This window comes from Cariama cristata, unplaced genomic scaffold, assembly GCF_000690535.1.
Source record: "Cariama cristata isolate BGI_N322 unplaced genomic scaffold, ASM69053v1 scaffold18083, whole genome shotgun sequence".
NCBI lineage: Eukaryota > Metazoa > Chordata > Aves > Cariamiformes > Cariamidae > Cariama > Cariama cristata.
The window spans coordinates 1-18,907 of NW_009607985.1; the positions used below are offsets into that span (position 1 = coordinate 1).

The 18,907-nt window shown below is 39.2% G+C and overlaps 1 protein-coding gene across 1 annotated transcript; it reads left to right on the forward strand.

Moving 5' to 3' along the window:
• Nucleotides 1-3,896: 3,896 nt before the first annotated feature.
• Nucleotides 3,897-11,817, forward strand: MCM9 (minichromosome maintenance complex component 9; the record flags this gene model as incomplete). The annotated part of the gene is made up of 6 exons (XM_009696965.1): nt 3,897-4,213; nt 6,045-6,126; nt 7,062-7,262; nt 9,710-9,835; nt 11,116-11,235; nt 11,762-11,817. Coding segments are annotated over 6 exons (902 nt in total), but the record flags the coding sequence as incomplete, so codon positions are not given.
• Between the last annotated feature and the right edge of the window lie 7,090 nt (nt 11,818-18,907).

Consider the following 18,907-nt stretch of genomic DNA (forward strand, 5'->3'; position numbering starts at 1 on the left):
GAGGCGTCCCCCAAATTTCCTTCCTCTGTAACAAACTGTTGGGGCGTCAGGGGAAGGAGCAAGTTTAATTCTTGCAGTTTCAGAGTTTGAAGCAGTAAGGGAATGGCTAGTGTTTATTAAACAGGAAAGAACACCTGCAAACATATGGAGTTGTGTAGCCAAACCTGGAAAAAAGCTGTGGCCGTCCCTGATGGCGTGCGTGCATGCAATTGTTGGTGTTTGTCGCTGGGTCAGGATTTACACCGAAGCCTTTCCGTGGCAAAAAGACTCCTCAAATTAGTGGAGCATTATTTCTCTTCTAGCCAGGACATCTAAAGAAAAAAAAAAGTTTTAGGGGAAGATCTGTAGTTTGTAGATTTTCTTGCAGGTTGGCTTCATTACCGTGTCAGTTGGCTCATGGTCTTTATTGGCTCCAGCCATCTCCCAGAAGAGACAAAGTCTAAATTTTGAGTTGTCCTGTAACAATGTCATCTGAAATTATCAAATTATATGCTTAACTAATTGTTATAAGATTATTTGTTATAAAATTGGAATGTACTGTTGGAAGGCATGATCGTTAATAGAGAACTTTGTTCTTTTTTTTTTACTACAAGTTGATATGCCATTTTTCTTTATTATTAGGAAATTTTTAGTAGCTTTGAGGTGTGCTAAGTGTGGAGTGCAGGTTCTGGGATTAAAATGCCTGTTTTGCTTGTTGTGGGGAACTGAGTCAGCGGTGGCACAGTCCCTTCTGGTCATTTCTGGTTGTAACTATTTGGAGCAATAGTCTGCAAAGCTAAGAGCTGGCAGCCTGTGTTTCCCTCCCCTGCCCCATGTTGGAGCGGTTTATCATCTTTCAGTCTTTTGGCAGCTTGAACTTGGATAAATCATAGTTGTTAAACAGGCCTGTGTTTTGTCCCAGTAAGTTTCATTAAAAATATTGTCATTAAAACACATGCACCAGAAATATAATTAGCCTGTGGCTCTCATAACGCTATTTTCTCAAGATTTTTAGGGGGGAGAAAAAAGGGCTCACTACCTATTCAGGTGTTATGGAGCTTGTACACGACTGCTGAGTATGTGGTGTAAAAGGATTGCCTCTCTGTTGTACTAAAATTTGAAATGTTCGGCATTTCCCTGTACCTATAAAAGCAGGAGTGAAATAAAACTTTCCCCCTAGTGTTCTAGGATGCATTTGCATCATTCAGGGCTTCAGCATGAAAACAGAGTTATTTTTACTGCAAGTATGATTATTTTATAAGCTACCAGAAGTATTAGAAGGAGTACAGTAAGGGGCAGATGATTGCTGCGTGAGTAGCGGTGTCTTTAAGATGTTCCTGCTCCTATTATCAGCCTGTTGCTGGAGCTGACCATTCCTCCCACAGTGATGTTTTGTCTGCATATTTCCTAATCAACCTCAGGCAAAATTAGCCACATTTGATCAAATCGTTTTAATAACTGATAAAAGCAAGTCTGACTGATCATTGATGGAAGAAGTTAGTCAGCAGACTCACAAATTACTCCACCTCTAACCTGGAGGGAAACTGATGAAGAACAAGGGGATGGTTATCCTCGTGTGGTCCAGCTGTATCTAAAGAACATCTGTCCATGTAGCTTGGTTTATGTTCTGTACCACCAAGAGGCTGACTGCTGAAGAAAGAAAAGCAATAAGCTAGATGATCTGCAGGCTTTTTTCCGCCCAAATTTTCCCATGATACTGTAACCTTTTAAGTGGATGCTGACTTCTGATTACCTTCAAGACTCCCATCTTGGAGTGCCACTTCCCATTCCCGCATCAAACAGGACTGAGGAGAAGGTAGTGCTCTCTTCTCGGTGGGAGCAGCAGGCAACTGCCTGGAGTGGGGCCGAGGGGATCTGCGTGTCAGGCTTGGACTGGAGTGAGGAAAAGTGGTTTTGCTTATGCTAAGTGTAAGAATGCAATCTTAGCACACTCATACCAATACGGACAGGGCATCTAGGAGTTCAAAGAAGGATTTGGGGAGTGCGAATATGCAGTGATTAATAATGGACAATTACCCCGGGTCCACTGAAGTTCTTTATCTGAATTTTAGCATTGTAGGAATTGTAGGAATTTGATTGTATAACTCTCCTTTTGCTACAAATCTATTAAAAGATTTTTCCTTACTTACCATTAGCCTGAGTACGACTGTGTCTGTTACTGATAGCCAGGCTGCTTCTAAGAGTTCAGTTTTATGCATTATTACTAATACAGTAAAGCTGATTCAAAGAGGCACATACTCAATTAAAGACTTTGTCAGGCAGTCTAATATGATCAGCATGAAGGCTCTTTTTTCCCCATCCAGACTCTTGTCTCTTCAGTATTCACAGAGATGATCCGATCATATCATATCATATCATATCTCCTGACAACAGTGCTGCAGCTCTCTCTAGTGTAAGATGTGTTGTATTTTGCAAAGGTTGTTGAGCTGCACCAACACCGAGCTGGGAAAAAAAGATGCCAAAACAGTTGGAAAAATAATAGATTTTATCTTTTTTTGCCTGAACTGAATAGAAATGCAAAGTTGTGGGAGAAAAAGAATTTTCAACAGGTTTGGTAGAATGTGTAAATAGCTTTGTTATAGTCAACCAGAAAAAAATTGTTTGCAGTTCTACATAATACTTCATTTCTTTTCGAGATTATTTAATTCTTTTCTACTTCACTTTTTTTTTTACTTTATTCTTTTACCTTTTAAAATTAGCTTAATTTTTAAAAATATTTTCTTCGAACAAAAGCAAAATATCACACATTTTGCTTAAAAACATCAAAACAGAATGTTTCAGTGTGTCCGAAATAAAGCATTTGGTTTTGAAAACACTGAAATAAATATATGATGTATTTTTTTTTTTTTTAAGCAGCCAAAGCTACTAAGAAGATTTGACCTAAATGCACAAATAGTTTTTGTCCCCTTAGAAACATAGTTTTCCAGCAGATTTATTATTTTACATCTGTTTCCTAGCTCTGTTTTGGAAGTAAAGCTAAGAAATTATTTTAAGAGCAGGTAATTTCATTTTAAGTTAATAATTATTAGTATCTTGTAGTATCATGTAGTAACTTCTGAAGAGGCAGTATTTTGATGCTATCCTCAGCTGTGCATTTCAGAGACCATTTATTTTTATAAAGGCTTTGTAGGCTGTTGAGGTAGATTAATCTTCCTGGGAATTTCAACTGCTGTGGTGCTCAGTGACGGCCACACGTGTGAACGCCGGAGCTGGATCAGTACACCACAAAACGGGCTGTTGAGGTGGAATTAAAGGAGAGCAAGTGGAAAATGTTCTGTCGTTATTCATTGGAACATACAAGTGAATTTGCTTTGGTTGTGTTCATAACCCCTTTATGTTCTTTTTATGCCATCTTCCTTGTGCTTGAGGTTTACTAGTATGCAATGTGGATTTAAGGTCAAATGCTCACAGACTGTGAATTTTAAATTTGCTTAGACTTGAGAATTCCCACAAGATTAGGAGTTACACTTGTTTAACTGTGGGAATTACATTGAACCGCAATTAAGTAGCATAACTAAAATTTTGTAATTCAGATAAACCAGTTATAGAATAAATGGCATTTGCCAAAAGATCATTTAAATTAATAAATAGATCTAAGAACATCGGGATCTATATCCACAAATGGAAACTGTTCATGACTATTCAGCCCTTGGCAGGAGTAGGAGTGTGAAATGGCAACATTTTCTGTTAGTGCTCAGCATCTGATGATTTTCACTATCTGAGGCCAGTGAATCAGATTCATGGTACAACAGATGAATTGTTGACTCACGTTTATGAAACAGTAGTAACAATTGCTACTCTTAATGTGTCTGGCATTTTTTCTAGTCTGTTTAACTGCATTGTAAGTCCATGTTTTATATGCATAGCCTTATGATGAACGTATTTTTATTCAACAGGTTTGCCTGTTTGCCCAGAGCTGACTCGAGAACACATTCCTAAAACCAGGGATGTGGGTCACTTTTTGTCTGTTACTGGGACTGTCATACGTACCAGTTTGGTGAAAGTTTTGGAGTTTGAACGGAGTTATATCTGCAATAAGTGCAAGCATGTGTTTGTCGTCAAGGCTGACTTTGAACAGTACTACGCATTCTGTCGTCCATCAACCTGTCTTAATGAAGAAGGCTGCAACTCAACCAACTTCACGTGTCTCTCTGGAACAACCTCTTCTCCTACCTGCTGCAGAGACTATCAAGAAATCAAAATTCAGGAACAGGTAAAAAAAAAAGATGGGAAGGTATTAAGGTATACATGTCTCATAAAAAGAAGTAATTTACTAAAGAAGGCATTTGGGGGCTTAGTTTCCTGCTGGCATAACGTAACTCTGCTAATTTTAGTGAGACTGTTCATGGTTACATCAGAATTGAGTTTATCCCATTTTTTTGGGATATCATGTAGATAAGTGGATAAGTGGATAGATGGATAAGATGGATAAGTGGATAAGATAAGTGGAAAGATTTTACAGACTTTACTGTTATTTAAAACAAATGCCTGAGAAGACTAAAAGAAGCCAGACAGCCTGTTAGTCAGAGATTTCCAGTCAAAGAGCTAGAAATATAGTCACATGTTGACTGGGTGGAAGTACAGCTAAGGTGGAGGAGTAAGAAACAATTGGGCTTCTTTTTACAGTAGTGCATAACTAAGACAAAACTGGCACAGGGAAAAGTACACTGTAGGAAAATTGAGAATAAGTAGGGTATATTGCAGGCAATGTTTCTGTGTTTATTTATATGTTCAGTGCCTTTTTCATAAATCTTTTCTAAGATATCTTCAGCTGTTTCAGGGTTTTGATTTTGTAAATTAAGAGGATAGTGGTGCCAATCTACATGCAAGATGTATGAATGTATGAATGTATGAAATTATAAATGAAACTCTTGAAAGTTCAGAATAGCAAAAAAGTAAGGGAATAAAACTTTCTAGGAAAGAAGTCCTATGTTGCATGTTCATGTAATTGTTGTTTCTGACATGGTTTCTAAAAGATTTTTGTTTGTTTGTTTTACTGTGTGACACACAGATCTCTATGATGGGAAGGATTTTCAGCAAAAAATTAAGCACAGTAAAGTTAAACTGGGAATGAATGTCACTCGTGTTTTCTACTGAGCTCTGCAAGTAACTGTGTACGTGCCACCAGTACTGACAGTGATGTGAACTGCCCGTGGCCATTTAGATAATACACAAGGGCAAATTAACCTTCCTAGGCACTAGCGAGTGAATAAATCTAGAATTCTAGCATGTACGAGCTGTGTGGCAGAATGAAAAGGTACTTCTGATCGTTGTTCTTGTGCGTTGCATATTCTAAAAACTATTGCAAGATTTAAGTGTAAATGGAAAGATTGCTGGGTGGAAATAGACTGTGACAAGATTGCACAGACTTTGCCCTGCAGAAAAGAAAAAGAATTACAGGAGTTGCTGGCACATTTGTCAATATAGATTTCTCTGGTTTTGTGTGATTTGTTTTTTCCTGTTGTTGTTTTAATCCTTGACACCTAGGTGTAAACTTATGTCTCAACCTATCAGAGTATAGTTAAATACCAGAAAAACATAGAGAATAATTTTTCAGTATATACTTCAGTGAAGGGTTATCTAACCCATTGACATGTTTCAGTACCCAAAGTAAACTCTGTATATTGAAGAAGTGTCTAAAAATATCTCAAGCCATTGACATGTTGCAGTACCCAAAGTAAACTCTGCATATTGAAGAAGTGTCTAAAAATATCTCAAATTATTAAAAAAAAAATAATCAGCTCTTTGAAATGACCTCTTTTAGTGAGCTTTATTCAGCAAGACACTGAAATCACATACCACCTCCCAGGATTGAGCACCTTCAGCTAGTTTAATACTCAATCCTGTTTCCATTAATATCAGCATTAAACTTCCACTATTAAGTTCATGGCAGCAGTGGCATGCTTACTGTGTAAGTTTTGTGAGAAAAAGCAAGGACTGACCTCAGTTACAGGAAAGGAATGTAGGTCCTTAAGCCACAGCAGCTATAAATGGCTTTTGAAAGGAGCTATTCTTAAGAAGTACTTTTCTTTCCTCTCTCCTAGGTTCAAAGGCTGTCTGTGGGAAGCATCCCTCGTTGCATGGTGGTTGTTCTGGAAGATGACTTAGTGGACAGTTGCAAGTCTGGTGAGGATACAGCATATATCACATAGTTTGTAACACAAGCATTTTTATTTTTCCATTTGAGATGAGTCTTTGCCAAGTAGGCTGTCAGTGCTGAGGGCCTGTTGAATGAGATATGTTGATCTGTCATGTTGCTGTTTCAGCTTGGACGTTAGCATTGCAGTTGAAGACTATTCTAGAAAATGTCATACATGCCCATGTTACATCTTGACTGTTTGACAGATCAGTTTCTATAAGTAATGTGTTGTGACATACAGAAAGTATATTAGATCTTGTTAGTGTGGGAACACCAAACCTCTCGAGGAAATTGGTCCATACCATCACACAGCGTGTGGTCCCCCTCTGTAGGTTTGGAGAGCTAGGTCTGCTATCTAAGCAGTGCAGCAGGTGGAAAAAAGCTACTTGGCATTCAAAAAGGAAGCTAATTGGCGGGAGGATATATGAAGAATGGACTAAAAATTCTCAGATAGGCACATCCCCACAAGAAATTCATTTCTGGTTATACTTACTCAGAAGAACATTGTGGCCAGAATGTTAAAAAGTGATTCTAGGATTCATCACAAAAGTTACCACAAGTCTATTAAGTTTTGAATAAATTTTTTTTATAGTCAGTCTAATTGAAAGAAGAGCTTCTACAGTTTACTGTGAATTCCTCTTCACTAAAAGAGGAGACAAGCAGAGGTATACCTTTAGGAATTCAGCTACCTTAGACAGAAGTAGAAAGATATAGCTACTTCCTAGGATAGACATAAGCAATCTACCTAATGTTTGTTTTAGACTTCCAGTAACTGCAGGAGGTTTACTTTTTGTTGTTGGGTTTTTAACCTCATTAACTGTAACACAGGATGTCATTTGCATAATTATACATTATAGCTAACTGACATGTCTGCGTATCTCAAGTCAGATGTTATTTTACTAACGTTTGTTGTTACCTCCAGGAGATGACATCACAGTGTATGGAGTGGTAATGCAGAGGTGGAAACCTTTCCACGAGGGTGCACGCTGTGACTTGGAGCTTGTTTTGAAAGCCAACTACGTTAAAGTAAACAATGAGCAGCTAGCAGGGGTTTTAATTGATGAAGAAGTCCGCAAGGAATTTGAAGACTTCTGGGAAAGGCATAGGAATGATCCCTTAGCAGGTTAGTAGTTGAAAGCTTTTAAGTAGGACACATGATTGGATAGAGGTGAAATCAGGAGTGAAAATACAGTGACTGAACACATTTTTCCCCCATTATCCTATCCCACCACGCATTCATCCAATAATATATTTTTTCCAGTAGAGGAATATGAAATTCTTACTTTAGTATTACTGGAAAAAAACCTACCAAACATACTGCATTGATCTTCCTTCTTTTGAGCTTTCTAGTCAAGTGTTTTGTGCAACATTTATTAATGAGATACGAGAAATAATACAAGTATCAGGGAAAAAAAGAAAAGCGTTTTATAATCAAGAAAGAAGCATACCTCTTAGAAAGAGTGCAGACCAGATCTGCTTTTAGTCAGCACAGCTGTTGACTCTGGGGTGAGAGATCTGATTCATTGTCTCTGCATCCCAAATTAAGCTGTGAATCTTTCCCACAGAGCACAGCACATCTCATATTTAGCCTAACTCTTGGCATGCCTAGACTCTTGATTTAGGTGCTGAGGTGCCTCTCATCAAATATGGAGAGGGTGTCCCAATTCACAGTGGCTTCCAGAACAGCCAGAGTGTTTAGTACGCTGGCTTCTAAACTTACCATGGTCTGCAGTCAACCACCTAGGAATCAGCAGGAGTTGTGTCTGGAACTCTGTCCCTCTCCATAATCTGAGTGCCTGCAAAAATGAACTGCATGGAAACTCAATGGACTCTTTAAGATCTTTGTCACTGAACTGTCTCACTCTGTCTTTTAAAACCTTGAAAAGGGCTTAGTCTTTCTTCTTAAAAGGCAAACGGGAGGAAAAGCAGGTGGGAATGTTCCCCATGTCAGTTTAAAAATTAGCACGCTCACATAAGAAATTTGAGATCTTGTCAATGACCAAGATCCTTCAGAACTGCATTTCCTGGAAGGCAATTTAATTGCTAGCCTCCTGCTGTTTGAAACGAGAACATTTCTTATCACCCTGGTTAGAACTGTTCAGAAAGTAATTCAGGATCCTCTTTGAAGGTCTCATTTAATCTTTCATTCTCAGGACAATTTTTGGAAGCCTGCAGGGAGCAATGTGGGTTTATGCAATATTACCCATTCAGAATAAATAAATTAATACAAATTGGCTAAAAGAAAATTGAGGTGGAAATGAGAAGGACTCTGCCCAAGATGTCTGTTTCAGGCCATTTGTCTGATCTGATTTGAAATTGAGGGCAGAGATCAAATTTGACTAAGGAGTCTAAGGTATAGGCCATTTTACAACAAGATGTGTGTACATTTACTGTATTTGAAGAGATAATGGTAGCTACTACTGCATTTTACGTCAGTCAATTCCTAATGCTGTGTACTCACTGTCCTGAGAAAGTCTAGCATGGCAGGCCTCTGAGAGAACTTATGCAGGTGACTTTATTTTTTCTGGATACTATCTAGGAAGAAGCAGAACTGCTGAGCTGCTCAGCGCTGACAAGGCAAATGAATCTGAAGTCAAACAGAGGCAACTGTGGAGTTAAATCTTGAGTTATGCTATGGCTGACCAAAGTTTTTTAAATTTCAATTTTGGACAAAGATGTATTAATACCTTCAGAAGACTTCCACAAGAAACACATATGCCTCAAGTCATCTATTAGTTGCCTACATATTTTGCCAGTACCGTGTACTTGCATCCAAATTTAAAACATGAATTTAAGAACTAAAAATTGGTTGCTCTGTTTTATTCCCTAGCAATGGGAGTAATGTATGGCATTAAACCTGTGATCCCTTATGTGCTGTTAGTGTCAGAATCTGAAAAGACAGAATTAATTCTGTTACACAGCTTCCAAGCCAACAACGTTAGCATAGCAAATTGAGATACTCTGTTGCTGGAAAGACACTATGGTAGGGAGGAGGAGAGGGACCTTTGACGCAGAAGGGGCAAAGGAGAAGAAGATTCAAGACAGCGATAAGAAAAATGAGCAATGCTGTGGGTGCACAGGTTTATGGCAAAATACTTCACGTGTTAGGTGTCTTCTTAGTTTTCTTAGATGTACAACACACCAATTTTCAAGGCGATATTTTGAAGTCTGGAAACTTTTAAGTTTTATTCTTAATTGCCTCTACACTTTTATCTGCGAAACAAAAGAATTTGCATGATGTCATTTCGTTAGTGCCTTTTCTCATGATATCCAGACCATACATTCCTTAAATTGCAATGGGATTGGCTTTGCTGCTTGTCACCATGGAAGATTTAACTTCTTTAAAATGAAGGAAGTTTGGATTAAACAACTGCTTTGGGTCTCATTTTAAAAATAAAATAATAATAATTAAAAAAAAAATTCTCCTCCCTGCCCTGTTCCTCTTGTTCAGGAAGCAGACCCAAATTATTTGTCAATGTACATAGGACTTTAAGTGCACATAGGAGTCCATGGGAAACAAAGTTTTACTCTTAGGGCAGTGCTGAGCGCCATTTTTTGTCCCTCTTCTAGGGAGGAATGAAATTTTGGCTAGCTTATGTCCTCAAGTATTTGGATTGTACCTGGTGAAGCTGGCTGTAGCCATGGTGCTTGCTGGAGGTGTACAGAGGACTGATGCTACTGGAACTCGAATCAGAGGTTAGTATTGTTTCTAATAATATCACATCCTTTCTAACACTTGTTCCCATCCCTGTCTTCACCTACACCCCTCCCCTCCCTCCCCCCTCCAAAATCAAACCAGTAAGGTTTCGGAAGCATCATCATCCCATTTTCTTGAGTGAGAGCAATTCTTGATTAATGCTGAGTATTCTTCCAGAATCGCAGACAAATAAAGTGGGTGTCTAGACTTCCTCTTTTTAATTTTTCCCAAATAAAATCCAGTAAAAGCAGGCATTCAGGATTCCATTAGGTAGAATATTAAAGACAGTTGTTTTAGATGAAACATAAACTCACTTCTTATTGTATAAGTGACGTTTTGAAATGATTTCTAGTAGAATATTCCCAGCAGTGTTTGGCATAAAAGGATGGAATATTAATGTTTCCTTGATGTGGATCACTATAGTACATTGAAAGGAAAAATTAAAGGATTCATTTTACTTCCTAATGCCAGACTTTTCCATCTGTGATTGTCAGCACATATCACTTAGTTCTGTTACTGTAAGTTATCTGCCTGCTGATTCTCCTTCTGTTGTTATTAGATGGCAAATATGCCATGTGCCAGGTGGTACACAGGTCATAATCTATGTAGGTCATAATAATTCTAAAATAGTATGTCTGTTTATACAAATACAGGATTTTCTTAATGCTCCAGCAGCTAACTAAAGTTATAGATGCTATGTTTGAATTGAAGTTGTATTAATATTTTGTAGAAGACAAATAATTTTAGAGCACTTCAGTGAGATTGTAGTAGCCAATTTATTTACTTCTGTAATTTCATTGTTTTGAAATTACTAAGTGGTATAACTGTTGGCAATGTAACAGAATTAATTAAGAAAAATAACCTGCTGATTTTATTAGTCCTTTTTGCAATAATTTAAGTAACTGAATAGTGGAATGATAACTAAAATCTGGTTATCCGTTTGTTTCATGTTCAAGAGTGAGTAGAGTCTGAGAAATGAGTATTCTAAAATGTAAGAACTAACATTACAGGAAGTATGTCAAATACCTGCTAATACTTTAAAAATCTTTCATTTAAATATTTGGTTTGAGTGCAGCAATATGACTAGATGCTTTTATTAAACAATATATTTATCACATCCAAAAAATAGTGCAGCCTTAAACAGAATTACACATTGTCATGTATATGTAGTGCTAAATGTTAGGTGAGTAACAAGAAGTATTATGTAATTCTGAGCATTTTGTGTGTATCTCTCTCTGTATATGAACCGTCTACTCCTACTTCAATGTTTTCCCCCAAGGTGAATCGCATCTTTTGTTGGTTGGAGACCCAGGTACGGGGAAATCTCAGTTTCTCAAGTATGCAGTGAAGATTATACCACGCTCTGTGCTTACTGCAGGAATTGGATCTACAAGTGCAGGTATGTGCCTTACTTTACTTTCTTGCTCAAGTAGGTTTATATAGAGGCCTTCTACATATATGAACATACATGCCTAGGTTGTATGAGCACAGTTGAAGCAAAGAACTGCTGTGGAGGCATATGAGGCTTGACATGACTCTGCAGAAGCGCAGTCCTGCCCCTTCTTCTGTATCAGTGGAGCAGTGTGATGAGCTTCTAACAGGGAACTGTACAAGTCTCAGCCAGAGGCACCTCTCGCTGCTTTGCTAGCAGAGGATGATCTGGACCTGTACTTTTAGTGTTCTTCCCAGCTATGACAAATATGACATCTTTCCAGAGCTCGCACTGTGTGATGGGCTAGCATCATTTGGTTTCTCCTGGACAGATACTCTCCTCTTCTGTTCTTTCATATGTTCTGGCTAGGTGCCAGCTTGATTTCTGCTTACTTTCTGGAAATTCACCCCTGTGCTGAGGAATTATTTCTGAGTCATAAAGATGGTTTCAAGATGATTTCAGAGAGCAAGATTTTTTTGTTTGTTAAATTTAGGTATGTCCCAGCTGGCTCTGAATGCCAGGTATCTCTACAAACTCTTCTGGGGATAATGTGCAGGGTCAGATTACCTCTGCAAATGACTGTATTTGAGCAAATGACTATATTACTAGTATATTCAAAATCACAAAATTCTTAGGGACAAACACCAGTGTCTCAGCTAGCATGTGTAACTTAAATGTTTCTGAGATAGTGCTGCTTGTCATTTTAGGTCTGTGAAACAGCATTATTTATAGATGGGTAAACCAGAGAATAAATCTTTCCCAGTTCCATAGCTATGTGTACATGTGTAAACGGTACAGTCTTCCATAGCTGTGGAAGTGGAACTTGATGTTGAACATATACAATCTTGAGTGCAGGGAACTTGTTATGAAACACATATGCCTCTGGTTTTCCATTCAGACTGTTGACAAATAGGTCTGGAGAGAAGCCAGAGAGAACATTTTGGCTCAGCATAACCTTTTGTCCACATTTTTTTCTGTGTTGAGAACAGGCTGGATAATTTAAGTTTTGCTAAGGGACTGACAGTGACCTGGAGTGAAATTTTGCCATGCCTTTCAATGTGACTTTGCCAACTTTTGTCAGTAGTAATTTCCCTGTGTCAGCTGCTCTTCGCCTCTGATGTTGCTGTTGCCTTCTTCACCATGTCTCCCTCCTGTGCGTCATTTTCCATGTGATCTGGTTTCCAGCTCAGCTGTGACAGCTAGGTTCAAAGACATTTCCCTGAAAACCAATACTGCAGTTTACAAGCTTACTGTGATATGTGTGCCACAGAATCAGCTGTAATGATGTATGGAGACGGAGCTTCATCTTGTGAAAGGATGGTCCTGGGTCTTTAGACCATCTGCATTTCACTTAAGTATTCCTTGTATTTTAAAAAGCCTCTCGCTCTGCTCCCCCCCAGATCTGACAGCACGTGCACCAAATCTCCGCCTTAAAATTCTTTAGGACCCTTATCGGAAGTGCAACTTGAGTCCCTAGCAAGAAATCTTACTGACCCTGGTTTAGTTTCAGTGAACCTTTCCATAGCTAGAACTGCTGGACTAAAGCATTAATTTCTAGCCCAGGAGTCTGGATGTAGTTTGAGTTATTTTCTTTGCCTTCCCTGTGCAAGGAGTGTCTTACTTATGATTTGTAAATAGAAGATGGGGGAACCATCTGTCCCACTGTCTGGTTCTGTCTACACAGTGTTTAGCTTTTTTTAAAGGCCTGGTTCATTCTCCCCAACTAGCCTCTCATCTGAGAATCACAGGGAGTCGTTCAGGTACCTTTAATTTTTAGAAATCGATACATAGTTTTCCAGAAAGATAGAGACTTCGTGAGGTTTAACAAAATCTCTCTGTGGGTTCCCACCTTACTACTGAGTATAACAACTGTTTTGCAGTCCCCAGAGCCACGGTGCTGTTTGTGCATATTTGGATGAGATAATCACTAGTACGAAAATATTTCATTTACCCCTGGAGCTGGAGATCTGCAGCATTCGATTGGTGCGTTCGACTCCATAGGGACAGGAACCAACATATGCCTGCTGCTGGCGGGTCTGGAGCTCGTGGACGTCCAGGCCAGAGTCATTCTGCTGCTTCCTGGTGCACATTTGGCTGTTCACATTTCTGCAAAATTTTGTTTGGTGTTGTGTTCTTCCACAGATGGACTGCTTAAAAAATTTTGTGAACTGTATTTAGAACAGCTTGTCTAAAAATCTGGGAGACCATCAGCTGTTTCTCCAGCTCTCCAGTTCTGTACAATATGTCTTGCTGAGCAGTATGAAATGCAGCCTTCTGGCCTCTCCTCTTACAGCCTCTACTAAGCCTTGAGAGTCCTGCCTTTTTGGCGACATTTTGCAATGTCTAACTGTCCATATCATGCCAACAGCAGCTTGCTACGATGTTTTTTTTCTCTTCATTGAAGGAGACTAACGCAAGGAGAAACCACCGTTTTTCTTCTTCATAGTAAGCCTCTCCCTGCTAGGCAGGCTTTGGGTGCTAACAGCTGTCTCTCTTCTGATCCATTACAAACCAATTCAAAGTGGCTGACATGAGCCATCCAGCTATGGTTATGAATAGAGTACATGGTGTCAGTATCCTGAGGTACGCAAGACACTGAAACGGGAGACATTTTTCCCTGTTTGTAGAGTCCCAAACTGTGCCTGGACATTCCCTAGTTGATGCAGACCAAGGCAGTGCCAGGGAACAGTTTGCCAGTATGGTTTCATACCCTGGACCTGATAAAGTTATTAATAGAGATGCAGCCTTTAGGCCACTCTTCTCAGATCTTCACTTCTACCACAGGATTCTTCATTGTTTTCCTGAATAGTCATAATTGTACATGAACTTGAAGTATTTTCTATCAGCATGTGCCTTGAAAATATTTTCCTGAGAGCATGACTTCATTGGCTGTTCCTTAAACAGTTGGGCCTCAAGTTGAAGAGGCCTTAACTCTGTAGGAAGTCTGCTAGACTTCTTGAAGGAATGAATTTCGAAGTTGTGATCAAACCTTGTCAGAGATATGCCACATGTGTAACAATGTCTCATCTCTTGCAGATCTTTAAATTCCCTTCATTTCCTCTTAATAATGCTGCTCCAAGATGGCTCTGTCCTGAGACAGAGCTTACCTTGACTACCTGCATGCAAAAGATTTAGCCAAGTAGGTATCCGTCTTCAGAAATTTTGGTCTGTTCATACATCTGTATCTGAAGACCTGTAGTTATGACGGACAGGAAATACTGCAGGAGCAATATCTTTGTCATGTTGGCTGGAGGTTTCAGATCTTACGCACTTCTGGCACAATACATCCAGGCAGGCCTTCATCAGACTTTTTCATCCTGCTGTTGAAATGGCAGGCATTTCAAGCAGTTGATTTTTGGATGGATATCATATGTCTTCAGGATGCCCTTCACCATACCATAAAGCCCTCTCTTCTTCCCAGTTCCTATCAGTGTAGGTCTGACACACCTTTCTAGTAAGTCATGACAAACTGGAGGACCCCTTCATGTCGAAAGGTAGGCCTCCTTATCTCATGGTCCAGAGGTGTTTTGGAGGGAGACCCCAGAACTCCGTAGAAGTTCCTGACATTTCAGCCAGTTCATAACACTGCTGTTAACACGTTGCTCTTCTCTTACATCTGGTATAGCCCTTCTGCAGCGCACACCCCTCCTCCCTCTGATTTTCTCTATCTGCAGGAAGGCCAGTCACATCCCTCATGCCACGGACAGCAAGTACCCAGCCATGCCTCCAAACCAGCGTTACTGAAAGTTGCACATCTTGAAGCGCATCCTCCCTCCATCCCCTCCTGAAAGGGCCTTTGCTTCCTAAGTTCCAGATAGAAACCTGGGGTTTGCCTTTAACGAAGCCTCCCTAGTGATTCCAGCTGGCTCTTCTTCCTTAGACATTCTTCTTTGCCTAAACCAGAAATCAAGCAAAAATCCCTCCACCTGTCTTCTGCAGCCCACCTCTCATATCACGCACTACAAGACAGCTTTTAAGAAGCAGAACTTTAACTGGAAACATAGATACAAAGGGGAAGGCCTAGTGTGAATAGTCCCCCACACAGACTGCCAGCCCTTATACGTAGTCAGTTTTGTTGCATCTTCCCCGTTGGCACTGTGCAGAGCACTCCAGCTAGCCTCAACAGAACAATTAACCCATCATCTCCAGATCAAACTTGTGTGGCTCCCCAAAAAAATGAGAGAATCTGCAAGCTTGCAGATCACTGGGCTATGGATAAGGGGTAGGGTAGCTAAGTAAGTATGTGAAGGATCCCCTGCAGCTGCCCAGACGAAAGCCACAAGATTTAGTTAACTTTGCTTTTCTGTTGTCTCTGGTAAATGAGGATTTGCCAGGAGTGTACGTGCATAAGGTGTTTTGGTGTTTTTCCTTTTTCTTCCCTACCACCATTTTCAGATGGCAGTGGACAATCTTTGTCTGGCTGCAAGTGGCTAGACTCCCATCTGAGCTCACTTACAGAAAATCAGCTGTTGAGGCCCTACAAAGAAAGTAATGGACTACGAGATTTGTCTCTGTGACTTTGTTACTCACATCTCAAGAATACAGATTGTCTGGTGAGCTATAAACTAAGTTACTGTGGTTATTGTAGCAAAGTTCTGAGTTGCTGTGGGCTTGAAGATTGGTAGTAAGGATTGGCTTTTTCAGTGGAGCTTTGTAGAGCCACTGGAGAGGTTAAATTTCACCAGCCTCCACTATGATGGAGCTGGAGCCTTTTTGCCCCCTTCAAACTCAGTGTCACAGTAATTCAGACTGGAGGTGATGCATGAAGAAATTACAGTGACTGTAAGATGAAGGGACAAGTTTTTTTCAAGCTAGACATAAAAAACCCCACCCGTGTTTTTCATCCGTAATGTTACCGTGTCTGATCCGTTTACTTCTTTGTATATGAATAACCTCTGATAAGAGCTATGACAATCTTCTAAAGGAATTGAGTCTATCTGACGTAAAAATACAGGGAGATGCATCACCAGTCCTGGCAATAGAATCTGTAGCATTCCCTTGCATCTTGGTAGTTTCTGTGAGTGGAGGTTTGTGGGAAGGAAAACCATCTTCGACCTTGAAATTGTAATGCTGTGCTGTCTGCACTAGCTGTCTATATGTCGTGTATACAGCCTTGCTGTTTCAGAACTTTCACAGATCAGGGACAAGTTTTTATAAAGATGCCTTATATGCACTGGATCTTTTAATACCACTAAGTTTGTGCTGTGATGGTGCCTGATGATCAGACCTGAAGCCTCTGGAGTACTGGAATTTGATTGCTCAAATTCCATGTCTCTGGAATGTGATTTTGCCAAGAAATGTGATATTCAGAAGACAGTGTGTATGGACTGCTAAGATCTGGACAAAGTTGTAGAAGACCCGAGAGGCATCCAGTCTCTCAAAAAGCATAAAAAGACCGTTTCTCTTGCAAAGATCATGAGATGGTCTCATGAGATACGGTGGTCGCTCTCCAGTTTTCAGCAAACACAATAGGGTTACTCTTTTTCCTGTAATTGGTGGGTCAGCTCTATCTAGGATGTGTTAGTGTATCAGGTACAGTGGTGCCAAATTCTACTGCAGCATCATGCCATCTGATCTAGCTTGAAGTTTATTGCACCCGAGTTCAAGTGTGCAGTTGACTGTTTTCCTCCTAAACAGAACAATAGATCTTCACTTTTTGATTTCTCTAAATGAATTGCTTTGCTAGGTGATGTAATTTTGCTGACTGTATTTTGTAGTTGATTCTACAATAGCAGTAAACAAGTTTGCTTCCATCACTTTGTGGCATACACTTCTAAGATGCCTTCATGCTACTGATGGATGGATTCTGGTTACAGCTTGTACTTGATCATGTTTTCATTTGAATCTTCAATAGGTGCAAGGGTTTGAAATACCACTACAGTAGCCTTAGCTCAAGGCAGACTTCATTAGGCTGTCAGTATTTTAGCAGATGACCAAGTTATTTACATGCTTACATTTAAGAGGTTTCTCAAATGGATTTATAAATACAACAATAAAGTGCGTGAAAAAAAATCTCAAAAATGTCACTGTAGACCTTAAAGTTGCAGTATAATTGAAAATTAGAAGACTTTTCTTAAAAGTTCATGTAATTTCAGCCCTCAAGTGAAGCAACTACTGGTTTGGGGGACAAGTTCTTTGTGTTAAGTCATACCGATATTAGAGTGTTAATATTTTTAAATTACTGATCGTTTTAAACAATTAAAGAGATTTTTAAAAGCACACATTAGAATTAGGGTTCAAAATACTAATGGATTTCATTAATTCATTCAGCTTCCATATGTACTGCTGAGTTTCCATACAAGAAAGAAACATGCGCAGGTACATTCAGAGCAGGTCATTCCTTTCCAATTTAAAAAATATACGTTAGAAATGGAGACAATTTCACTAATGATGGGGAAAGACAGAAGTGCTAACTGCTTGGGACATCTTCATCCCTATTAGAGAATGCAGAAAAAGAAGAGAAAGCCTTCTACTTTTATTCAGAGCTATACTGTCAGTCATCATGAAATCTACCCTTTTTTAAAGAGCTTGGAACCTACAAGGGTTCGGTTTGGGTGGTTACTAGTAACTAGCAGCACTATATTCCTGTAATCTGACATGGCAGATCACAATTTTAAATGCACAGTCATAGTAAACGTATAAGGCTAATGAGGATTGGAAGGAATAACTAAATTGTTAGTGTCATAATATTGTTTTAAGTCTTTACAATTTACTCTTTAGTTCTTTTTATCTTCAAGGATGCCTCAGGTAATAGAGATGTCTTGGTGCAAGGACTTCAGGGCAGGCAATGTATTCTTGAGTGTGTCATGCCTGCCACAACAGGGTTTGAATCTTGATTTATACCAGTACATAGGATTGCCTTAAAGGGTAGAGAGAAAACAGAAAAGTTTTAAATTCCAGATATTTCAAAAAAACTGAAAGAAAGCATCTAAACTCCTTATTATTAGTTAAAAAGACTACAAGAATAAAGCATATGTGAAAATAAACGTACCAACCAGCAGCTGTACATAATAATCTTTCAGAAGAGCATTTTTTGGATACTCATGCTATTCTTTTTGATGCTCAAATTCTCTAGTAACTGCTTGAATACTTCCAACCAATTGTGTGTGCTATTAGGGTAGCTGAAAAACAGTTCTTTCCTGAGATACCCACCCAAATCCACATGAAACATTGTCCTTAACAAACCACAGTTTGACTGAACAGCAGCAGCAGATTTTAAAAAAAAAAGTCCTAAAATCCAAGATAGCAGATGGTAAATCTCAAATTGCATGCTTTAAGTAACAAGTATGTGCCTTGAAAGGAAAAGAAGCTTGCACCTAAAATTATACTGCGCTGTCTGCTCTCACAGCAAGAGGACATTTTTGGACTTTTTTTTTTTTTAGAGATACTTTTTTCTTTGCACTTCATCTAATGAGAGTTTTGTTCTTAAGCTGCTATTAAAGGGCACTTTATATTTGGCAATCTGGATATCAGAGATGAGGACAGGGCATTATTCCTTCATTTTGCCTGAATGTTTTAACTTTCAGTTTTTTAGCTTTTAATAGTGCTTACAAAGGAAAGGGGGAGGGGAGAGAATACGTATACTTTAATCAGGTTAGGTTTAGACCACATAGAATAACACATTAGAGAAAAAAGGCAA